The following is a 24888-nucleotide window of genomic DNA, read 5'->3' on the forward strand; positions in this document are numbered from 1 at the left end:
CACAGGCCTGGCGCCGGGCACTGCATGGGGATGGGAGGTGTCTGGTTCCCCCTAGAAGGCGAGTGGTTTATAAATAGCGGATGACGGGCTGCAGCGAGAGCTGCCTCTAGCGTAATCGTCGATTTTGGGAGTGGCCCGGCTAGGGCTGGGAGGGCTGGATGAGGTTAAATTCGGCCTCGTTGGCTGATTGGCATCTCTTGAGCTGGTTGCTAATCTTCAGGAGGTCAGATAAGCTCCCCAGCGGCGCCCCTGATCTTGACTTTGGTAGCCGGGTTAACTCTTTCGGGGGACCACAGACAAACCCCCAATCGTGACTATTCTGCATTGCCTACAAGACAGCAGAAGTCACCATGGAGCTGGACTTCAAGAGGGTCCATCCAAGAGTGGGTTGGCTCCTGAAATACACGGCAACTCTTCCACATGGCCATCTCTCTGACGAGTCCATTCCCTGGGGAGGACCGTCCTGGGATAATCCTGTAGTAAATGAAGAAATCAGCTTCTTCGCCCAGGGGAGTAGCTTAGACCCAGGGACAACCTGGTTTTGTTGAATATCGAGGATGAGTTGGGTGGCAGGTGCCAGGCAGGTGACGTTGAAGTTTGGGATTTTCTTCTCCTCCTGTCCGTCACCCTTCTCACAGTCTGATGAGTTAGGACACTGCTCCCCACCAAGTTTCCAGTGACTCTTGTGCTGTTCTCCAGCCTTGTAGGCAAGAGCAGAAAGCTCTGCTCTGTGGTCTTGGGCTTTTGTACCTGAGTCTGCTGGTGGCATGACATCTCACCAGTTTTGCAGGGAGTAAGGGTAGGTTTCTAGTCCTGCTTTCTCCTAGGGGTCTCGGAGGAAGCATGTGGGCAGTTCTCTGCTCTTTTTCCTTCAAGCACTCTGGGGTTTCAACCTGATTTTCTCTTCCAGGTCCTACCCCATTTCCTCCCAAGTGGAGGATCCTGCTCTACTTCCTGCTGGGATTTATGACCATGCTGCGGGTTTCTTGGAACCTCTTCTTTCCAGGACTGTGAAATCTGGTTCCCATGGAGTGTCCCGGCCCCCGATGGGCCATCCTCTGCTTGATGGCTGCTGTCTCTGCAGCATCCAAGAACAACAGTGGCTGCTTGTTCCATTATAAACTCAACTGACTGAAACCTGCTGAGAGACTGTGGGAATAAATTATCCCCAACAAGCTCTCTTGTGAAAAGCCAGGCCCGTCTCCTGCACCTCCCGCCCCCTCCTCGCTGGCATCTCAGCAGGGTTCCCAGAGGCAGCCTGCTGCCTGTCCTGCTCTCACACCCTTTTTACCTACTGTGTGATTTCTTTCTAACCACAGGTGTGATGGGTCAGGAGACTTTGGGCAGGGGCTTGTGCAGCAGATGCTCGTAGGTGGCGAGGGTCTGATTCATTCCTTGTGTTTCTTTTTGTGTTCACCAGAGAAAGAGACCTCAGAGGAGGATCTTGGGTGGTTCTGCAGGACAAGCAGGCCCTTCCCCCCAGGCAGAGGCGTGGCCTGAGCAAGGGCATATGTGTGGGAATGACAGAATTCCCCTCCCTGTTTTGTGGAGTAAGACGGTTCACAGTGGGACTCCCTGGGAGATAAACCTGGGGTCAGCTCGTGGAAGACCTTGAGTGCAGGGCAGAGGGTTTGGGCTCCGCTCATGGGCAGAGGGTGCCAGTGAAGCTCCTGAGTGTGGGCATGGTGTGTTGAAAAGCAGTTGCAGAGAGAATGATGAAGGGAGTGGTGGAGGAGAGAGGTGTGGGGATGGCATTGGCAGTGTGGGGGTCTCAAGGGCTGGTTCGTCTGCAGGTGCAGCTTGCTCAGTCTCAGGCTGAGTCCACAGGCTCTGGGGGTTCAAGAAGGGAGAGCCTTGGCGAGATTCATTTTGTGTGAGTTCTGTGGGTCTAAGACATGTCCTTCCCACCCAGGGATATATTCTGGGGCCCAGAATCACCCTGGTGTCCTCTCCTTTGAGATGGGGAAAGAGAGGGCAGGCCCTAGATTACTGTGGGGAGAGAGACCTGAGTGAGTGTCTCTGGCCTGGGTGGTGTAGCTTGCCATCTTCTGGCAGCAATGAAGAGTGATGGGAACCTTGACTAACCCTGTTTTTAGCTGCTGCTTGGCATTTGAGACCACAGTGTCAGGCAATCTTGTGGACACCATTTCTTATCTTCCCTCCCTCCTCCTCCCACTGAGGCTGCTGGGAGCTTGGGGTAACTCTGGAACCCAAGCAGCACTGAATAACACCATTCCTTGACCCACTCGCCTACCCTCAAGTGTCTGCTCCCAAGATCTTCTCCCAAGCCATGAGGATGGTGGGTTGACCTGGGGCCAGACTTCCCTTGGTTACTTCCAGCAGAGATTTACTGAAATCTCAACGCACAATGCAAATGTATTCATGGTCTCGGTGGACCAAGAGTACCCAGAGGGCAGCCACACTACGTTGTCCCCCACTGTCTCTTGTCCTTAAGGTGGGATCCTGAGATGAGATGGCTGATACCCCAGTGATGGTGCCTCTAGGCAGCCCAACACCTGTGGAGCTGGAGGATGGGCTGATTTAATTAGAAATAGAGTGTGAGTCTGAGCCGCCAGCCAGCATCCAGAAAGAAGGAATTTTACATGAACGTCCACTCTGTACCGAGCACGGTGCTTATTTAGCCTATGAGTTTGCTGCTATCATTTGCATTTTGTATATGAGGAATGAAGACATAGAGAAGTGAAGTCACTTTCCTGAGTTTGCAGAGCCAGGACAGGTATTTTGCCTCACTGGAGTCCACTGACTTCATAGCCCAAGTTCCTTCTTGCCCTCCTTTGAAAGAGCTTTTCACAGCCTGTAGCATTTTCTCTTTGCTGTAAGTCAGTACCCTGCTACCACTCCCAGGATCCTGGTGATGCTGTGGAAGTTTAGTCATCATATACGAAATGGTACTTTAGAGGAAAGTTCTCAAGGACAGATTTCCAAGCCCTGGTCTCCTCCCTCCCTCCGTCCCTGCTTCTACAGGTATTTCCTGAGCCCTTACCATGTGCCCGGCACAGTACATCACTGTAGGGGTGCACGGGGAGCAAGTCAGGATCTCTTCTGTCACAGAGCTCACATTTAGCAGGGAAGACAGATAAATAAACACTTAAAGTAGTCACAGACTGTCACGAGAAATGGAAAGGAAGCAAGGAAAACTTGAAGGTTAAGCATGAGCCAGCCATGTGACTACCTAAGGAAGATCATTCTGGAAAAAGGGAACCCAAAGGCAAAGCAGAGTGATAGGCCTTGGACCCAGCAGAGGCCCGTGAGTGGGAACCCAGCACGGGGGTGGCGAGGAAGGCAGAGACCAGGTCTTGTAGGCCGTGGAAAGGAATTTGTTCCACATGTGAGCAAAAACCATTGGAGAAATTTGAACAAGGACCGTCCTGGCTGCTCTGTGGAGAATGGGTTTGGAAGAGCAAGACAAGCTGCTAGGAAAACAGAAAATGATAACAGTATACCGGTGGAGGTGGGGAGAGATGGATGAACTGGAGATGGGAGTTGGAGGCAGAGCTGGCAGGCCTCGCTGATGGATGAGAGAGTCACTTGGTTCTCTGTAGCTTGAGCAGGAAGATTTCTGCTGAGAACCTAGTATGTGTGAGATGCCTGTGAGGCATCCAGGCAGAGATAACAAGGGGGCACGTGGGTGCAGGAGTCTGGAGCTCACAGGCAGGGCCTGCCCGCCCCACCCAACAGTAGTCAGATGGGAGGCCCCTTAGGGCACTTTAGCATCCTGTGTGGTGCTGGGCATAGTTTTTGGCATAGTTTGTGCTTAATAAGTGACTTTGGGAAGAAAGCAAGATGATGGCGTGAATGAGTTACCCACACAAAGCACAGTGGCAGTCCCTGTTGTCACATGCCTTGGGGTGGGGATGCACATTTGTTCCCAGTGGGTGCGACACCATTTCTGTGCCGGTGAAGAATTTGGGTGTACTTGGTATTTGTAGAGATGGGGCTTGACCCTTATGGTTCTTGACAGCATAAGTGGAGCCTTTTCCCCAGGGTACCAGCTGGGGCTGCACAGAACAGGGTGAACCATCATCGTCCCCTGCTGCTGGGAGTTGGCCTTCTGTGAAAACGTAGTTCAACTCGGAAAATATCTCTTGGGAGCCTACTCTACATGAGGCACCATAGGAGATGCACAATGAACAAGACCCAGGCCTGCTTTCAAAGAGTTGGCTGTGGGCAAGTCCAACAGGAGTGAATGTCTACAGGGCAAAATATGTTAGGTGAGGGAAGTCGGGTGCTCCTGGAATATAGAGGTGGAGGGGCAGGGAGGGCGGAGGCCATGGGCCCTTCGTGGAAGTGATGGGCACTGCTGAGTGATGGAGGGTGGAGGGAAGGGCGTGGCTGGTGGAGGACTCCCAGAGGAGAGGCATCAGCCCCAAAGATGTGGGCTGTGTTCCCAGAGGGATGAGGACCCTAGGCTGCAGGTATAGTTGCCAAAGAATACGGAAAAGATGAGCCTCTAGAGGTCTTGAAGGAACTCCAGGATCGAGCCACATCCCTTGGGCTGTAGGAGCCCTCTAGGGCCTGGAAGGCGTGATGTGCTCTGCACAGTGATGGCGTTGTGGTGACAGAGAGGAGGTGGGGCGACCGACCCGAATGCCTACCCCGTGTCCCAGCCAAATGGATGAGACTGGGAACCAGGTCGGGACAGTGGAAAGGAAGAGGTGGCTGCAGGAGATCTGCGGGGGTGTGGCCTGAGGATTTGCAGGTGGATGAAATGGGGAGGGTGGCAGCGGTGATGGTGATAACTTGTATGAATACTGACTCCGTGTTAGGCTGCGCTCTTGTTCTAAGAGCTTTAGAAGTTTTGTCCTATTTAATATTCACAACAGCCTAATATGGTCAGTACCATATGTATTTTTGGAGGAGAGAGCATTATTATCCCCATTTTACAGACAAAGATTTAGAGTCACTGAGGTCAGCTCGCCCAGAGTTACATCTGGCAAGGGGTGGAGCTGGGATTCAGAACCTAGGCGTTAGCGCCAGATCCTGTGCTCTAACCACAGGCCCCAGGTCCAAGCTGTGACTCCCGGATGGAAGAATAGATGGAGAATTACATCTCCAAAGTAGGGGACACAGGCAGAGAAGCACGTTCAAAAGACTAGGACAGACACTCTGCCTCAGAAGATGTGACTCAGGGCATGCATGACACACAGGAAGTGGGGCTCCTGCCTTTCAGTGCAAGCAGGGAGTTTCGGGCTTTTGTGATTTGAGAAGCAACGTGGGCACCCTGTTCAGGAAACCTTGATTTTCACCCTCACGATGAACTGGGAAAAGAAGCCCTGAGGGTACCTGCACCTGGTGCAAGAGCAAGACCCTGACCCACATCCTGCGTGTCCAGTGTCCACAATGTCGTGTCCACAGACTGAGGACACTGGACGTTGTGTGACTGTGAGGGCGCCGGACGCAGCCTTGCCCTTCCCCCAGGGGTGGGTTACTCTGCTCTGGCCTGGGTGGCACTGGCTGAGTATCCCCATTTCAGGGCCTTGGTGACCCGCTTTTTGCAGAATCTGCAGGATTACATCGTTGGAGGTTTGCTTTTGCAACGGAGGTCAGAGTTTCCTGAACTGAAGCCAGACTCTAGCTCCCCTGAGCAGCTGGTGCCAGGAACCTTAAGGTTCTGTCTCCACGTAAAATCTGGTTCTTTTTCTCTTGAATAATTTCTACTTCCAGAGGTGCAAAGCTGCCAACTGGACGGCAGTGGCACCACTCCGTGCTTGTTTGAGGGTATCTATTTTGTGGGTACCTGGAGGCAGCACCCTAAATCCCTCCACCTGTAGGATTATTTCCTGTGGCTCCCGTGGCAGCCTGTATCTCAACAAACAGTCTTTTGGGAGCTGAAGGGAACGCAGAGCCGCAAAGTGCAAGCGTCTGCATTCTGCCCTGCCCTCCTCGGCTCTCTCTGGCTGCTGCTCTTTTTTTTTTTTTTCTGTTGAATAAGCAAAAGCCAGAGCAAATGTATTCCTCGGATCTCAAGTGAAAATGTGTAGTAATTGTTTCTTTTGCTATTTTCAATATACTTCTGTTCTGTTCATTGAACTTGGTTCTCGGTGCCTCTTGCCAACTCGCTATTTATCACAGAGGTCATCCCTCCACCCTGCTGTTTGCCCTTTGTGAAATGGCATCTTTCCCCTTCCAGGTTGTGGTGGTGGAAATGCTTATCCTCACCGAGTGGGGGTGGGAGGGGCGGAGGGAGGGCCTGCTGGGTTCTGCCTTAACAGCTGCCACGGCCTGAGCCTCCCTCAGCCTATACTTGGTCAGAGGCCGCATACAACTCCCCTCATTCCAGGTGAGTAAAGCGCCTGGACTCAGACGTAATTGATTCTGACTGATATCCAGGTTGGGGTGTAATTAGCAGTCTTGATTTAATGGCATTGTGACCTGAGACTGCCATCTTCTCCCTTGTATTTAAATGGTCATTTCCCTTGGCAGACAGTGAGTTGGCATCAGACCTTGACGGTGGACCCTGAGCGAGTCGCGTCTCCGAGCCTCGGTTTCCTTAACCAGGGCGTTTGATCATGATGTCATCTCACAAGGGGGCGAGCGGTAAATGGCAGCGCTTCTCAGACCCAGCTCACGTGGCACTTGGACATCATTTCCTGCCACTCTTAGGGAGGCAGATGTGCTGGGTTCCAGCCTCCTGGCTCTGTGGGCAAGTCACTTAGCTTCAGAGGCCTCCACCTGCTCACCTGTAAAATGGACTCATAGCAGTTGCCTTTTCGTCTCATACAGCCAAAGAGAGGACTAAATAGAAGCACGATCATAGGCTCTTCGAGCTGGAAAGGACTTTGGATATTATTAGTTTCAACCTTTTGTTTTATAGGTGGGGAAACCAAGGCTCAGAGGAGTGAGTGACACCCAGGATGACCTGGCCCGCTAGCGGCACGTAGTCAGTGTGCTGTGTTGTTTGGGCTTCATGACATTGCTTCGTCTAAACGCTTACCTGTCTGTTAACTCATAAACATATGCGGAGAGGCGCACCTCTCCATGTGTGGCGGTGGACGGACAGATGGCCCTTCTCCTGCCATATGCTTGGCCTGTGCAAGCGTGAGGGACTGAAGGAGGTGGTGCAGCAACGCGCCGGGCTGGGGAGTCGCCCCTGTTGCTGAGCTGAAAACTTCCTTTGCTTCAGTGTTCCCACTTCCCTCCTTCACTCGGACTCCCACAATCCATATTTGGCTGTCTATGAACCAGGGCCTCTGTGCCCAGCGTTGTGCTTGATGCTAGGAAATTGTGCAGAGAGGTCTGAAGGGAGGCTCCTGCCCTCGTGCAGCCATTTGTAGGCAGGACAGGCACCCGGCACAGGTCAGTACGAACAAGGCAGGAGAGCGTCCTGGGGCCAATGACGGCCAGTTGAGCCACTGCAGCGTGTTGGTGGGTGAGGGAGGATTGTGAGCCTGGAGGAGGAGGTGGGGCTTCAGCTGGGCCTCGATGGCTCTGGATTGGACCGAGAACAGTGCAAAGGGAAGAAGACGGCTTTTTAGATGGAAGGACATGCTGTGAGCAGGGCCTGGAGGTAGAGGCGTGGAAGGTGCATTTTGTGAACTGGGTTTACACTGAAGAGCAAGGAAACTCTGTGAGAGGAGCATTTTTCTTCGCAGAGTTTTTATCAGGTAGTGATTGGGCAGGCAAGTGTCTGAGTGATTTAGCTCACCCAGCACAGCACTTGGGACCATTACTTTGGCTCAGAGCATTGCTGAGAGCCTGACTGTACCTGTCGCTGTGACACTTGGCTCACCCGCCTCGAGGATGTGATGGGGCTGGAGGGAGGCAGGTGACCTCCCAGTCTTCCCCGTCTGAGAGGCCTGGGTCGAGTGCGGCACAGGGGACCCAGGGAGTGGGGCGGGGATCCAGTCTTGCTTTGGATTTGCCTCGGCCCCTTCTGGGTCACAGAACAGCTTCCCGCCCGCCAGCCTGCCTCAACCCGCCTCCTCTGGAGCTGGCTTTCCGCTTATCTTAATTTATTGATGAAAACTTGTTTTACGGTCCAGAGCACAGACGGCAGCAGCTCCCTGCCAAAAGAAAGCACGCCTGCAAATCGGGAAAGCAAGCCGCCTCCCGGAGATGGATGGCTGGGGACCGGCAGGGCGGCAGAGGGAGTAGAGCCCATCTGGGCAGACGCTGCTGCAGGCCTGGGTGGACAGGGCTCGGGGAGGCCCAGGAGCAGCCCCCGTGTGCCGGCTGGGGCCGGGGCAGCGGGGGCAGTGGCAGGACCTCCCTGCCTGTCTCTACCGCAGGCTCTTGACTCACGGCTGGCTTCCATAACCTGGGGAATGACGGCTGCAGGCCGTAAATACTAATAATGGCTTTCATTTATAGTTGTGTACAAGGCGCCATGCTAGGAAGTTTATTTTCACGAACCTCATTTAATCCTGACGACAACTCTATGTGGTAGGTACCATTAATTCCCATTTAGAACACAAGCACCAGAGAAAAAGTCGTTCTCTGCGGTTGCTGGCTGGTGAACGAGGGAACCTGGAACTTTAACCAGTTCTACCTGGACCCGAGGCCAGAGTCAACCACGGCCGTCTCTGACCCACACACTCCAACCCTGGCCAGTGTCTTGTCTCACACTGCGGCCACCTCTCCATCCTGGTGGTGTTGGTCCAGCTGGCCCGGGTATTCCCAGGGTAGGACCCTGTCTCATGATCTTGTGTGCGGTAGAAGCCAGCGCAGTGCTGGGCTCAGGGCAGATGTGTGCAAGGCACCTGCTGAGTAACTAACTGACTGGAGGATCCCACGAGCAGGTTACTCTTTTCCAAAAAGCAGAAATCTTTTCAGTGGCTTCTGTGCTTTCCTCTGAAACTCCGCGTCCTTGTGGGCCAAATAAGAAAACTCTCAACATCCCTGCTCACTACATCGGTCAGTTACAGGTACCGCGTGGAAAAGGGCCCAACTCCAAGGGCTCCAGTGTTTTCATCTGTAAAATGGGCCCCGCTCAAGATCATCATCACCATTTGCAGAGACGCAGTACATGGAAGCGCCCTCTGGAAAACAAACAGCAAAGCGTTGTTATTATTTCCATGAGCTCCTGTTTTGTGGAGATACGGGTGCAAAAAGGTCCACTGAGCTACAACTGTGTTTATTTTGTTCCTCCTTGCTTCCTCTTGGAGAATGGTGTAGCCAACAGTGTTCACAGCTCTGGGAGAATCAGCAAAGCAGGTAGACGCCCTCGGCTGGACCACCACCTCCACCCTGAGCATCTGTCTGCAGCTCCTGCCTGTTGTGACCGTGTACCCCCTCCTTTCCCCATCCCACCACCCGGGCTGTGTGCCTGGCTGTCTCCACTTCTTGGCATGCCTGTGTCACCTCCCCCAACTCAGGTTGGGCTATAAATTTGTCGAACATGTTTAATACAATGAAATCTTAGATTTTTCTCAGGTCTGTAGGAGGCAGGTGGAAGTTGGAATCACAAGAGAGTCATAGCAAATTGTGTTAAAATCCCAGCTCTGTCAGCTCCATGTGTGAGCTTAGACAGGATACTCAACCTCCTTGATCCTTTGTAAAGTCCAGAGAAAATAATAGTAACTGCCCTGTATGGCATTTGTGGAAAGGGTGGGACACAGTTCCTGGCGTGTGATAATGGGCTCAGTGAATGCCAGCTCTCTCCTCGGCTGGGCTGCCTCCGTCCCCACCAGAGTCATCACCAACACTGCTTTTTCATCCTGTCCTCCTTGGCTAGAAGGAGTGCTCCAGGCCCAGAGGCTTGCGTCTGCACGCTCTATCACAGCTAGCCTTCCTTTCTCAGAGCAGGCACGTGTCTGGGTGACACTCTTTCTGGCTTTCATGGGAAAGAGCCAGGCAGATGACCCAGATCCCAGCAGCGGGAGGTGGTGGGTAAGAACGTGGTTTTTGGAGTCAGATGTCCTGGGTCTCTTCTTTCCTGAACCTCACTATACTTGCGTTTTCTCATCTGTAAAACGGGGAGGACAAAGATGCCACTGGGTTGGGAGGATTAAATGAGGCAATAGAGGCAAAGCACTCAGACTAGCACTGGTGCACGATCGGCACTCGTCCACAGCCACACAGAGCATGAGGAGGAAGGGCAAGGAAGGCGGGCCTGGGCCCTGGGAGCAGGTGCAGCTGTCCCACCAAGAGCTCCGTGACCTGGCACACGTTTGTCTGGGGTGACTGTGGACAGGCAGGCAGCTTTCAACGGAGTAACCTGAATTGCCGTGCACATGTTGCAGACAGGATGGGTCACAGCCTCCTGTGTGACCAGGAGAGCCCTGAAGTGGGCACAGCCTGGCACAGGGCAGGGAGGGATCTCATGTTGTCACTTAAGTTGGTGCTGAGACCATGTCTGGCAGAGGGATCTGCACTGAACCATCCCGTGTCCCCCATGAAGCATGTCAGAAATGCCAAAATGCTGGCGTGGGTGCTCATAGCTCCCGGCTGGCAGTATAAATAATCAGGCTGTGGGCACAGGATCCCCAGGGAGAAGGTGCTCCACGTGTGGGCCCTGTCAAAGGGCTACAGCTCGAGAGTGTGTGGGTGGCTGTGTTGGGGCCAGAGATGGACCTGGTTGTCAGGCAGTCTTTCCTGATACCTATTTGTGTAATTATGGTGTCGTTTGCTGCGCTAGAGCCGTGGAAGATCACCCTCATTACATTATTGAAGGGGCTTCCGACCTGCCATGGGTGGAGCTGAGGCAGCCGTGCTGAATGAGAGGCACCCAGTCTTAAAGTCTTCACCGTGTGACTTTTCTTCACCCCTGGGGGCACCTCCTTTCCCAAAACAGGGAGAATGGTCCCCACCCCTTTCGCCATCCTGAAGAATGAGTTACAGTCTCCTAGATATTTGGAGCTCTTTGCCAGAAAGATGTAATGGGAACTCAAGACATCCTTGTCCTGTTCTCCCTGCATTTTCCAAGGAGTTTGAGTAATAACACCTTGTACAGCGTTTATATTCCGAGGAACACAACGTGCTCGGCAGGCAGAGCCCTGTTCGTCCCCACAGTGTCCCTGAGTGCTGGGGAGGTGCTCTTCTCTCTCTCTGGTTTAGCAGAGAAACATCTCAGAAAGGTTAAGCGGCTTGCCAGAGCTGCACTGCACCTGCTGCTCCCCTGGGCTCCAGGTCCTGAGGTCTGGGCTGCCGATGGCTCTGCCTTCTGTGGGAGGCCCAGGCAGCCGCCAGTTATACTGCCAGCCTTGAAGGTTGGTTTCTTAAGCCCATCCTGCCTCCCACAGCAGCCCTGGCTTCACAATTACGGCGTGCTTTGATGCTGTCAGAAATGCCTTTCTCCCCAGATGGACAAAATAAAACAAATTCAGGAAGGAAAAAATATGCTGGTGATTGGAAAATCCCTTCTCAGACCCCTCTGACAAGTTATTCTGAGTTCCCGGTGCCTTCCCTTCCACTTTACAGTGACCTCGGGAATTGAGACCGTACCGTGTGCCTGGGCCCCAGGCTGCCTCCTCGTGGTTCCTCCCTGGGCAGCCCTGGCTCTGGGCATGCAGGTAATGAGAGGCACCTGACCGTCCCCCACTCCTGCCCAGTGTAGAGTGCCCACCCTGCACATCATGCAGTGTTACTGGGTGCTGGTGGCCTGAGGCTCCACGCTGCCTTCTGTCCAGTGCTGACAAGTTCCAGAGTTTGGCGAAAAGGCATGTCCCAGGGTCCTCCTCACCCCTACTCTCCCAGCAAAGGGCAGTCCTCCCACCAGCTTAGAGAACTGAAACATCCAGTGGAGGCCATGACTGGTTTTTCAGCCTCCTTCTTGGGTGCTTCTTCCCCATTCCTGTTCCATAGGTGCTGCAGCCTGCCCTCCGTGTGTTCCTGCAGCCTGCCCTCCGTGTGTTCCTGCAGCCTGCCCTCCGTGCGTTCCGGCAGCCTGCCCTCCGTGTGTTCCTGCAGCCTGCCCTCCGTGTGTTCCTGCAGCCTGCCCTCTGTATGTTCCTGCATAGGGATGGGAAACAGCTGTGCCCTCTTGCTCACTTGATCTGCCCAGGGTCTGCAGCAGAGGCTTGCAGTCTGGGGGCCACATCCTCCCATGCCCAAAGTGAGCAGGAGCTGCTTGGGCTGGTAAGAGCTTGGGATTGCTGAGTAACAAGTGCTCCCTGTGTGGTCCTTCTTCTCCGCACCCACCCGCACCCCGTCTTGTGATTGCACTGTGTGTGCATCCTTGGTCTGGGAAGAGCCCCTGGCCCCACTGCCCAGGCCCAGGATGGGCTTGATTGGGAAGCAGATGTGGTTCTGCCCCATGTGTGCAGCCTGTCCTGATAGGGCTGCGGCAGCAGCGGGAATCGATGTTTATGGACTGGTGAATGATCATTCCTCCTTTACAAGGCTGGCAGGTGCTCTGTATTATCTGCTGCTCTTTGGCATCCTGGCCACATGTCATTTTGTGGTCCTTCTGAGGGCCGTTCCTCAGGCTTTGTTCCTTCTGACAGCTTTGGCCCTACACCGGGCCTGTTGGGGCTTCTGGATGTGTCTCCACCTCCTCTTCCAGTTCCCCACAGAGGAAGAAGGCCTGTGGGCCAATTTGAGAAGGTAGAATATGCTGGTGCCTGAGAAAGTGGACCTGGGGTCTGCTGTCAGGTGGCCTGGGGATAGGGTACAGGTGGAGGTGCGGGAGGTGACCTGCGTTGCCCTGTAGCCTTTCTCCCAGAAAGAGACATGGCTTATGATAGGGTGTGTTGGGACGGCACATGGTAGATGCCCCCATCCCTCCCTGTCTCGGTCCTTGCTATCTAGGCATCGCCGTGTTGGGGACTGGGCCATCTCTCGCCCATGCCTTCGTCTTTGAAGCCCAGAACAGACTCAGGATCTCCCTGTCCCCAGGGCTGTACCAACCTCGAGTCTCGCAGATGCCGTGGTTGGAGCGAGCCCCCAGGCAGGGCAGGTGTCCCCCCGGCCCCCATACTGAGGCTAGGCCAGGAAGACCAAACAGATGGGTAGCACTTCAACAGGGCCAACTCTGCTCCCAGCCAGGGGCCAGAGGACACCAAGCCCTTTGCGCAACTGGGGGCCAGGACTGCTGGTGACTGGGCATTTATCCCCCCGCCCTGGGCCCTGACCCCCCTGGAGGGTGGCAGGGGCTGTCCCCAAAGTCTCAGATAGAATCTCCTTCACTATGGACTCTTCCATCCCAATATACACTTCGGGGTTTTAGATGGCAAGAGGTGTAGGTGTTGTAACAGGACTCACTCTCAAATGCTAGGGGTTTTGGTCAGTTGGGGAAGGGTTACAAAGTTGGCTGGAGACGCTTGGCCCTCTTGAAACGCAATTCATGAGCTTTTTAACCGCAGAGGCTTGCAGCTCCCAAACACGATGCCCCTTAAGTTTGGCCATGGGTAGACGTTCTCTCTTAGAACTATCTCACATGGAGAATAACCCCATTCTGGTATAATCAAAATGTAACTGGGTTGTAGATATGCAAATGTTTTATGTAATGTTTATTTGGAGGAAAATTAGGCACAAAAATATGGGTGTGATCTCCCTGACACCTATGTAAGTTGGTGAGATTAGGGGCTGCAAAGTGAAGGTGTGATGGTGAACTGAAGGCTTTGAGAGAAAGTGTGGGGTTCGACAGTAATGACCAAGGAATCATGCCATCTGACTTGAAGTTACGCACAAGCTCAGTGAGACTGAACTGTGCTATGGCTGCCACTCAAGCCAATGGGGCCTTAGGCTGAATTACTAGAAGTATAGAGCTCAGAACATAGGAGGGGAAGAGCTGGTCCTACCATAGCTGGAGCCTAACTTTCAGTTTGAGACAGGCCTGTTCTTAGTGGGCTTCTTGGGCAAAACTAGGATTGATGCATGTTAGCCACAGGGAAGTGGATTCTTGCATTAATAAAGAATTCTTGACTGATTAGAGTTATGCAAAAAAAAAAAAAAGAAGAATGGAGTGCATTGTGGGACGGTGAGCGTTTGGACCCTGGGAGACCCTGTGTGGCTGCATGCCACTCCATGGTTCCACTGAGCTGTGGTCCTCCTGCCTGCTGGGTGACTTTGGCAAAGACGTGTCTGTGACTTTGTCCCTTCATTTCTCTCCGTGCAGAATTGGAGGCATCGTCTGCTGTCTGTCCTCCCCTGCCCCTCCTGCCCCTCCCTTTATGGCTGTGAGAATGAATGAGCTGCGGGGGCCCTTGGAGGCCAGGGGTGTCTGAAATACAAAGCAGCGGCCGCGCTCCTGGCACTGATGTATTGTCTCTGCTCCCCACGATGAAGTTCTTGGCAGGTCGGCTTCTTCCAGAGCCAGGCAGGCTCATTACTAGCCGGCATGTCAGGCTGTGAAATTAAAGCTGTTTTGGTTTTTTCCTTTTTTTGAAATTCTCCACATCCACTAATTTATGAAATGCCATTAAATGTTGGGCCTGGCCTTGGCTCATAGAAACATTAGGGAGCACTGAGTCCTAGCATTTGAAAATCTCCTGCAAGCAAAAAATGGATGAGGGTGTCAAGGGGGCCAGGGTCCAGGTTGGGGCTACCAGTGACATCTGACATGAGGATCCCAGGTGCCTTGTGGGGCTCTGCAGACACATGAGGCAGTGGGGATTAAAATAGGGCAGCAGAGATGGGAGCAACACGAGGGCACTGGGGGTTCCAGGGGTGGGGAAGATGGGGTGCACAGGAGGCTGCTTTTTCAGGAGGGTTTGCATGTCTGGGTCTGGTCCTATTCCTCGGCTATGGCCTGCTCAGGCCCCTCCGTCCATCCCCATCATTCATTCACTCATTCATTCCTCCGGCAAATATCTATCTAGTAATCCAGGCATGTTCTGGGCCCTATAATGGAAGAAAAATGGGTAAGACACGAACCTGGGTCCTGGAAGTGCACACGTTTTTTTGTTTGTTTGTTGTTTTTTCCAAAGTGCTGGGATGACAGGCGTGAACCACTGGGCCCGGCCGTGCATGTGTTTTTAGTGAGGGTGGGCAGCAAGTCTACACAGAGGCCTGCGAGGTCCCAGATGTGCTGCTGTGGGCCTGGTGCTGGCAGAGGAGTCATGCTTGGGGAGGGGCTGCTCCCACCAGTGGGGGACCGATGGCACCCATGAGACCGTGAGATATGGGCAGTGGCTACCCCTGGGTTCTGAGCAGCATGGAAGCAGGTGGAGAAGCTAAGGAAGGGGAAAGCTTGAAGGGGGAATTGTGTCCCTCACCGCCAGAGAAATAGGATGCCTGCTTGAAATGTACATAATGACACGTGGCAGAAGCCTGTATTGAAACCACAGTCAACACGGTCCAAACTGAAGACAAGGAAGACACTGTGGGCGTATTAGCTAATTACAAGACTTAACAAATGAGGCGAGGCCGGAGTGTGGGCTCAGCGTCTGGCCATAGCCTGACTGGGCCTAAGTTTACCTGCTGCGTGTGTTGAATGGGCCCCTGGTGACAGAGAAGATTCTGATACAGCCTGATGACTTGGGGCTTTTCTCTGTGCCGGGGGCCCGCACCCTGTCCCTCCTCCAGAGTCAGGGCAGGCCCCAGACCGGATCGCCCTGTGGGACTTGAAGGCATTGCCAGGAGTGAGGCCCTGCTCTAGGCTCTGTGGATTTAACCACAGACATGACAGACCCAAATCCTGGCCCTCAAGGAGGCCATTGGCAAATGTAAGGATGGGATTCATCTTCCCAAATTTGGATGTGGATTTGTTCGTAGCCGTGATTTGAAGTTGTTTTGAAATGCCTTCGGTTGGGGAAGGGGCAGGGGAGGCTTGGTACTCAGGCTAGCCCCTGGGTCTGCTCCTGCTCTGGGGAGGGCATCAGTTAGGCCTGAACCACACCAGGAGTGGCTGGTGACCTCCTGTGAGGTGGTGCTAGCATTGCCTGGGGCCTGATCCCCTGAGTCACCCTGCCTCACCCCAGATTGTCCCATTGTGGGCTAGATTATAGCTCAGTCATCTCAGCTGAGACAGCCCTCTGGTTTTGGAAGGGAATTTTCCCGAATGCCACCAGCTAAGCTCTCTGGCCCTGAGCTTTGGCTGTGCCACCACGGATGGGCCTTGCCTCCTTCCTGTGCTGTGTGCTGGGCTCCCTCCACAGGGGCGGCTCCCCTGCCCCGCGCCTCGCTCTCCCGCTCCTGCCGCACCCTCTCTCTCCCTGCCCACTGCACTGGCTTCAGAGGTCAGCTTCCTGTCTTCCCACCCTCCTGCCTGGCTCGCCACGACTTCATGGCCAACTGTCTCTGCTGTCACCTCCTCCCTCCTACCCTTTCTCCCTTCCCCATCTCAGGCCTGGCTCTCCCCAGCTCCGGCTCACCAGCTGGAATCTCCCCAGCACTTTGGGCACATCGCTGTCATTGGCTCTCCCTTCCCCACCGCTGGAGGGAACACATCAGGTTCTTTCTCCGATGGCTGTTCTCAAGGCGTTGACAGCCCAAGGGTGGGTGCCTGGTGGGGGGATAGGGTGTGGGGCAGGGTTTCTCGAACTCTATTGACAATTGGGGCAGACGGTTTTTGACTCTGTGGGCTGTCCTGTGTGCTGCCGGGGGTTCAGCAGCATCCCTTTCCTCTACTCACCAGAGGCCAGGAGCAGCCCCCCCGAGTTGTGGCAACCAAAAATGCCCCCACACATGCCACATGTTCCCTGGGGAGCAGAATTGCTCCTGACTGGGAACCACTGGGCTGAGGGCTGAGAGCACCATGTCTCAGGCTCAGCTAAGACTGCACCAGAGGGACCTGAGAAATGATCTCATCCAAATCCCATGTTTTAAAGGAAATTGGGCCTCCGAGAGCTAAAGAATCTTAAGGTCACACCGGGAAGCAGCATGATGAGAGATGCATTTTAGGAAAAGGAATCAGGCAGCTCTATGCAGGCTGGGCTGGAAACCAGAGGCCAGGGGCAGGGAGGGCAGTGGGGGCCGTGATCTGGACATGGGACCCATAACGAAGGTCTGGTCTTGGTGCCTGTGCCCTGTCAGTCGGAGGTCCCCTGGGAGCAGGTGGTAGTAAAGCCTTCTGCACCAAATACCAGAAACCAGGGTTTTGTCCCAGTCCAGCATTGTGACTGGGGACTTCCATGTCCCCGCCTTAGCTTCCTGGAAAACCAAGGCGTGACCTTTGTGTTTTCTTCTTGCTGGGAGGCTCTGTTAGTGTTGGGCCATCGGAAGTTGGGAGCAGAGGGCTGAACTCGGCTGGAGCCCCTTGAGGATGGGAGTGTGGCAGTGGGGATGTGTATGGCACCCGCTGTACTGCGCTGGCCTCCTCACTGGGCAGACGTGCACCGTGTGTGGAGTTGTGCCAGGCGGGGGCTGTGATGGAGGCGGGAACAGGTTTGAGGGCTTGGAGAGGAAGGCTTCAGGTCCGACTGTGCCCCCGTAGGGTAGGCCACAGATCTTTCCTGGGGGACTGGAGGACTTTGGACAGGAAATGGGAAAGGAAGCAGATTTGGGGACAGGGCACCAGCTATGTTCCCTGAGAGGTAGAAGGCTCCCGGCTGGGTCTGGCAAGGCCAAATCAAAGGATGCGGAGTGTAAAGTCAGAGAACCAGTTTGAAGGGAGGTGACCAGGTCCTGGAGTTTCTGACCTAAGAGATTTTCCTAGGTGGAGGCTCCTGAGCATCCCAGCACTTCCCCCAGGAGGGAAGTGGAGAGAGGGGCTCGGAAGGGGCCCCCCTCCCTGCAGGTACACCCACAGTGGGAAACCGCTTCAGGAGAAAGCGGTACTTTGAGAACTTTTCCAGGCCCGAGGAGGATCCAGGCTCTGAGCTCTGGGGTCCTGCGTGTCTCCAGCTGCAGTGGGTGGGGGCACCCTGCGGCTCCCCCTGCAGCGAGTACCTGCCGCAGCAGGGTTTCCGCTTACTCATTCCAGGGTCTGGCTTTTAGAGCCATAAATCTTCAGCATGAAGATCATAAATTCTCCATGGTATGATTAATGAAAGAAAAATTGAGACGGCAGCATAGAAACTGACCGGATTGAAGAAAAGTCAGAGTGACTCTTTGGATGAAAGTTTCAGCCATCACTGGCGAACCCGGAGCTTCTGAACCAGCCTGGAGCGCCACCTAGTGGCCGCAGTGGGGGCTAGGCCCCGTTCCCCCGCGAAGCTTTGTGATGGCCCAGTTGGGCGATGCTGTGGGTCTGAGTGTGCCCATTCCTTGGGAGCCCTGACCTGGTTCCATGTGGGGCTGCCCCCGGGGACAGGGGGTGCAGGCCCACTCTCCGCAGTGTGAAGGACCCAGGCAGCTGCGGGACGTACCTCATTCGGACCCCCATCCAGCTCCTTGCACTGTCTCTGGGTTAGTAATACGTGGAGGTGTCTGTTCCCACCTTTTTCTTCATGCACTGTGTGGACCACCTTTCTGGTTCCCCATGTATCAAAATCCTGCTCATTCTTCAAAGCCCAGCAAGGCCTGTCAACGCCACCTTCAAAACATCTCAAATCGGCCCATTTCTCACCGCTCCTCCGTAGCCTCCTGGTATGAGTCGTCCCCAGCTCCCGCCTCCCAGTAGCCTCCCAGTTGCTCACCTGGCCTCCCTCGGGCCATCCCGCAGTCGCTTCTCCAAACAGCAGCCAGAGTGATCTGCGGAAAACCTCAGTGAGATCTTGTCAGTCTCCAGCTCTGGGGTCTTCCCGTCACACTGAGGACACCTGCACGTTTTGTTTACCTGTGAGGTCCCAGCTGGCCTGGCCCCCGGCCACCCCGCCTGCCTTGTCTCCTACCACGTGTCACCTCACTCAGCGTTGCAGCACACGGCCGGCGTGCTCCTCCTTGGCTGGCCAGGCTCCTTCCCACTCCGGGGCGTTTATACCCGCTGTTCCCTCTGTCTGGAACGTTCTTCCCCCAGATAGTTATGTTGCTCCCTCCCCCTGTTTATTTGGGTTTTTGCTTAAACACCACCTCTTCCAAGACACCTTCCCTGCGCACATCCTCCCCAGTTATTTTCTGGCTCTTTACATAGCCTTATTTTTCTTCGTGGCACATGTCAGCAGCTGAAGTTATGTCATTTGTTGCTTACCTAAGGTCAGTGTCTCCTGTAAGAATCTACTCTTTGTGAAGGCAGGGTCTTTGCCAGTGAGGTGTACCACTGTCTCTCTAGCTCGGAGAACAGGGCCTGGCGCTGAACACGCAGGTGTTGGGTTTGTGGAGGAATACGCGAAGCAGATGCCCTTCCTCAGGGAAGCATCTGTTCCCTCCCCTCGCCTTCCCGTGGGCATCACTAGCCTGCCTAATTGGGGGTTGCCTTGTCTCAGCCCCGAGCCTGTTTCCTCCCAGGAGCCAGAGCAGCTTGAGAGCAGGGGCTGGGCTGATTCCTGGATTCAGCATAGTCAGCACAGGCCCTGGCACAGAACAACTGCCAGGGAAGTGCCTTTCCAGCAAGCAGTGCCCGGAGCTGGCCACCCACTTCACGTAGCTTATTCCATTCTAATTCTTACAACAGTCAAAAGGAAGGGATGATATTCTCACTCTGCATACGAGAGGTTTGCAAGCTCACACCACCAGGATAAGCTAGACCTGGGAGTCCTGTTCGGGTCTGTGACTCCCAAGCGCTTACCACCTGCACGTTCACCCGGCATGGAATGTTCTGTCCTTCATCTGCCCCAAGTCCACCCACCCTTCAGGGACTGCCTCCTTCAACTGGCTTCCGTGACTGCGACAGTGATCGCCTCCTCTGAACACCTGTAGCGTTGACTGGGCACTAGTCCATCCCACCTGGGAGTGTAAATGTTGCACTTTTATAGCTCCCATCCAGCCAGAACAGAGACCACTGGAAAACAGGTCTCTAAAGTGGTTGTAGCTGTTCTGGCTTGGCACACTGCATGCTGTAGGCACTCAATAAATACCATTTGACTGATTGATTGGTTCCTTAGACTCAGCAAACTTCCCCTGAGCTGGTGGAGGGAGTGGGGGAGTGCCAGCTATATCGAGCATAAAATAAGGCAGATGTGGAGATGTGCGGCCAGTGAAATGGAAGCTTGCCCAGGTGGAGCTGGTGGCGCCGGCAGCCCCAGGGGTGCTGTTGGGGAGAGTTACTTTTTGGTTTTGGGGCCAATCATGCCAGAGGCCAGCCTTTTAGATGGATGCTGAAGGCAGCCATGGACTCCCATGTCCACACACTGGCCAGGCCTGCAGCCAGCTGGTGACTGCCTCCTTTCTCCATCTGTGCGAAATTGTTCTTCAGACTCCAGTGGACAAATGGCCCTTTAGGTCAGAGTAACAGGACCCAGTCACTGGAAGTTCTGGCTCCAAGAAACCCGACTCCGAGGGTCCCTTCCCACCTCCAGAGATGAAGTCTTTCTTGCTTTCCCTGACCGCAGTTCTCCCCTCTCGCCAGGCCTCCGTCTTGGACACTGGGGCCTCTTCTCTGTCACGCAGAGTAACCTAACTGCTCACATGTGCCCAGTACCTTCCATGTATTTGTCATGCACTTCTGCCTCTGTGTGGTTTAATCCATCCTCAGAGTGACCTGGGAGGCTCGTGAAGCTGGCACAGTCTCCGTTGTCATATGGGGAGACTGAGGCACAGAGGGGCTAGGGGACCGTCTGGATCACACAGCCGACATGCTTTGGGTCTGCGTTGGTAGTCCCAAATGCCTGATGGTAGTCCCGTTCTCACCTTGTCGGTTCTTACTTTGTCTGTGTCTCAGAGCATGGGGTGGGGACCTGCAGGGTTCCCAGGTCCATGGACGAGTGTGAGAGCAGTGCCAGGCTAATGGGCTTTCCTTCCTCTCCAGCTCTGTGGCTGTGGGCTGCTTGGAGTGGGCATCTGGCTCTCCGTGTCCCAAGGCAACTTTGCCACCTTCTCCCCCAGCTTCCCTTCGTTGTCTGCAGCCAACCTGGTCATCGCCATAGGCACCATTGTTATGGTGACGGGCTTCCTCGGCTGCCTGGGGGCCATCAAGGAAAACAAGTGCCTCCTGCTCAGCGTAAGTTATGAGGCCGAATCCCCAGCGCCTCCAACTCCTGATCTCCTTGCACTTGCACCCCTGGGACAGGCAAGACCTGGAACACTAGCCACCTGGGCGTCCAACCTGAGCCCAGGGAAACTGCTTCTAGAATGTTCTAGGCTTGATCACACCCCCCCCTCCTCATGATTGGTTATGCATACCCCTAGTTGTCCCTCCCACTCCCTGATGAGTCAGCTCCTTTATGCCCCTGTCCTAGCTATCTGGGTTTCCTCAGGAGGAGCTGGCCTCTCCCAGACCTGGGAAGCCCCACCTAGACGCCACCTGTCCCTGCCTTCCACGCCCTCCTTGTCCTCAGCCCTGCCCATTGCCACCTACCGATGCCTGGCCCTTTCCTTTCCAGTTTTTCATTGTCCTGTTGGTCATCCTCCTAGCAGAGCTGATCTTACTCATCCTCTTCTTTGTCTACATGGACAAGGTAAGCCTTGCCAGATGGGAGGGGGCGTATGGAATGTCACTACGCTTAGGGTTGGGCCAAGCAGACCAGGGGCCCTTCCCTGGCCAGAGGAGGAGTGCTGGCAAGCAGCACCTGTGCAGAAAGGAAGATGGAACCATGGGTTGGGAAAGCTACCGAGGAAAGGCCAGATGGAAGGTTTTGATAGGGGGAGCATGGGGCGGGCAAATTTGGAGGATGGGGGAGTTGTATAGTCCCAGGAAGGGGAATCCTCTGCATGACCAGAGATGGCAGTGGGCTGCCTCTGGTGCTAGTGAGCTCCCTGTCACTGGAAGGAATCAAGCTGCTTGGAGAAGGGATTCACACCTCCTCAGGTGGTTGGGCTGGGTGATTTGAGAGCAGCCCATGAGAAACAAGGAGGAACTCTCTGGACGAAGCTGGCTGAGCAGGACTGACGGCACAGGGAGGCCCTGTTTCCTGTACTAGAGCCCTTGAGGATGGGCGCTGCTCCTGGGTTCAGGAGGATGGTGGGTGGCCCCCTATAACCTCGCCAGGCTGGGCAGTTTGCAGTCACGAGCGAAGTTGGCCAGCATTTCAGTCTCTTGGGGCGTAGCAGGCCCTTTGGTACCATGCGCTCCAGAACTGTGTAAGGAGCTGTTCCTGAAGTAGCTGCCTGAGCCACACCGAAAGTCAGAGACATCGTTAGGATGAGAAAGAATAATTTTTTAGTCTTGCACTTGTGAAAGGGAAGAAAGAACAACGGCGAGAGATTTCTCTGTTCTTGGCCCTTCCATGAGAACTGCTTCCCTTAGTTCTTACAACAGCACCGTGAGTAGATACGGCTGTTCAGTATCAGGTAGAACAGCGGTGAGGGAGGCGCGAGGTCACATGACCCATCTTCCTCCCTCTAGCCCCCAGGGTGTGTTTTGAGGGGGGCAGTCTGTGGGGAAGCTGCGTAGTGAGGGGCGAGGGTGGCAGAGTGGCCTGTGTGTGTGGCTGGTCCTGGGATGGGACAGTGGAGGCACGTGGTATGTTTTTGCCTCGGTGGGTTACAGCCCTGGCCCTGAGTTTAGCTCTGCCGGGAGGCGGTGGGTGCACCAAGGCCTGCTGTATTCTGAAGCTGGGAGTGTGTGCCTACCCCCGCACGTCTGTTGGGCCAGCAGAGCTCCCCCACCCCAGTGGGCAGGGCCTTCCAGACCAGCTGCCTCCCCTGCCTTCCTCACCCCTCATCTGTCACCCACCATCCTGGGTGACCTGAGGTGGGCTGGAGAGACAAGCTGCGTCCTGATCCTAACCGTCTCGCTGTGTCCCTCCACCTGGCAGGTGAACGAGAACGCCAAGAAGGACCTGAAGGAAGGCCTGCTGCTGTACCACACGGAGAACAACGTGGGGCTGAAGAACGCCTGGAACATCATCCAGGCTGAGGTACGGGCTGGGCCACACTGGCGGGGCCAGGCAGGGAGGAGGGGTGGCAGCCGGCACTTCTAGCTGCCTTCCCAGGTGACCTGACCGGGCACCTGTGCTTTCTGGATTTTAACCAGGAGTGGGGTGGTACCCACCGGGGCATTTGCCTGAACTGCCGAGTCAGACATGGTACAGCAGGGTGCAGCCAGGGAGGGATGAGGACACAGGTAGGGGCAGGCCTAAGAGAGCTGTGGCTGAGCTTTGGGATGAGTGACTGAATTTATTTTAGCAGTGATTTGCCTCTGTGATGGGGCTTGGCTTAGGTGAGGAGGCCCTGGCTGTAAGAGGAAAATAAGTCCGTACTCCCAGATGCACCCATTTTAAGCCCTGGAGAGGGGCCGGCAGTCAGCTTGGGACGGTTTACAGAAAGAGCAGAGGTGCTGGTGGGCGAGGTGCCCACCTTGAGGGGTGGGCTGCGTTGCCCTCTCCCACTCTGGTCTCTAGGAGGGAGCACTCATTCGCTTCCCCAGTGGGCCCGGCTGAAACCCAAAGAAGGAACGAGAAGCAAGCCCTTTGTCTCCTCCCTTAACTCCAGGGTGGCCACTTTTGGGGGGCTGGAGTTGGCCTGGGCGAGGGAAGGCCCTGGGGAGGAAGGGGCAGGCCATGGCATGTCTGACCACCGCTTCCATTCCTGCCGGCCAGATGCGATGCTGTGGCGTCACTGACTACACAGACTGGTACCCGGTGCTGGGGGAGAACACGGTTCCCGACCGCTGCTGCATGGAGAACTCCCAGGGCTGCGGGCGCAATGCCACCACGCCTTTGTGGAGAACGGTGAGGCTGGGGGTGGGCCGCTTGGGTCCAAGAGCCCGTGTGTGGATGTCCTGGCACGAGGAGACCTATAGCGGGGGCTGGGCCCAGGACACTAAGAAGTTGGCTGAATGTGGGGTGGGGTAGGGGCTCACAAAATAAAGCTGAAATGCAGATGGAAAATGGGGGCTGGGGCTGGACCCACAGTTGGGAGAGTCAGAGGGTGAGGGGTTGAATGGGGTCTGAGGCTGTGCAGCTGGCCTTGCAGGTGGGGCGGAGGCTGCACCAAGGGAGGGGGACGGGGCTGAGGCCAGGGAGGGCTGGGAGGTAAGAGCAAGGACGAGGTGGAAGGAGAGAGTGAGGTGGGGGCCGGGCTGCAGGGAGCGCATGGTCGGGCTGGGACCCTAACCTCGTGGGCCTCGCTCCCCAGGGCTGCTATGAGAAGGTGAAGATGTGGTTCGATGACAATAAGCACGTGCTGGGCACGGTGGGGATGTGCATCCTCATCATGCAGGTAAGAGGGGCGTCCCCAGCAGCCTCGCCCACCCTGCTGGCCTCAGCCGCAGAGGGAAGGAAGCACAGAGAAGTGAAAGCAGCGTTGGTTCATGGCGGAGGGTCTGGAATTCATCACAGCTCTTCAAGCTTGGCAGCTGTGCCTACCGCCGTTTTCTCTGATCTCTGACCCGAGAGCACCTCAGCCCTGAGAGTGGTGCTCAGGGCTGCCCTTGTCCAGGCCCAGGCTGGGATATTGAAGCTGGAGTCACCTCCCGTGGGTTCCCCCAGTTCTGCCCAAACCTTGAACCCAGAGAGCCATGCAAGGCGCACACGGTGTCCCCTGGTCACCGTCTTTACAGCCTGTGCATACGGCCACTATCTGCGGTGCCCGCGAGACCACAGCGGGCCTCCTTCTGCCTCCTGCACTCGTCTGGGTCCCCAGCCTCAGGAGGGGAGGGACACAAACGAGTAGTGACATCGTCCCGAGCACACATCGTTGGTGAGATAGCCCTGTTGTTGCCAAGACATTGCACCATGTATTCTACAAGCAGACAGGAGAGGCTTGGCAGGAGTCCTTTTTTTCTCTTTTTTTAAGTGACAGGGTCTCACTTTGTTGCTCAGGTTGGAGTGCAGCGGCGCCCTTATAGCTCGCTGCAGCCACAAACTCCTGGGCTCCAGCAGTCGTCCCACGTCAGCCTCTCAAGCAGCTGGGACTACAGGCATACACACCACCATACCTGAATGATTGAAAACTTTTTTAAAAAAATAGAGATGGGGCCTCCCTCTATTGCCCAGGCTGATCTCAAGCCATCCTCCCACCTTGGCCTCCTAAAGTGCCACTGTGCCCGGCTGGCCTGAGTCCTGAATGATCCCCGCCACCTCCCACTCCCCACCTTGGCTCCTGTGAGCCCCCACTTAGGGCCAGGTC

General features: G+C 55.2%; 1 protein-coding gene across 3 annotated transcripts in view; it reads left to right on the forward strand.

Annotated features, from left to right (window-relative positions):
- TSPAN9 (tetraspanin 9) overlaps positions 1-24888 on the forward strand; it is a 207859-nt gene that overhangs the window by 179186 nt on the left and 3785 nt on the right. For all 3 annotated transcript variants that reach the window (XM_023182959.1, XM_023182960.1, XM_023182958.2), the window contains 5 exons: positions 20627-20818; positions 21201-21275; positions 22575-22676; positions 23358-23489; positions 23896-23979. In XM_023182959.1, the coding sequence (XP_023038727.1) occupies positions 20627-20818; positions 21201-21275; positions 22575-22676; positions 23358-23489; positions 23896-23979 (585 nt within the window). The remainder of the gene's footprint in view (positions 1-20626; positions 20819-21200; positions 21276-22574; positions 22677-23357; positions 23490-23895; positions 23980-24888) is intronic.

This window comes from Piliocolobus tephrosceles, chromosome 10 (genome assembly GCF_002776525.5).
Source record: "Piliocolobus tephrosceles isolate RC106 chromosome 10, ASM277652v3, whole genome shotgun sequence".
In the NCBI taxonomy this organism is placed as follows: domain Eukaryota; kingdom Metazoa; phylum Chordata; class Mammalia; order Primates; family Cercopithecidae; genus Piliocolobus; species Piliocolobus tephrosceles.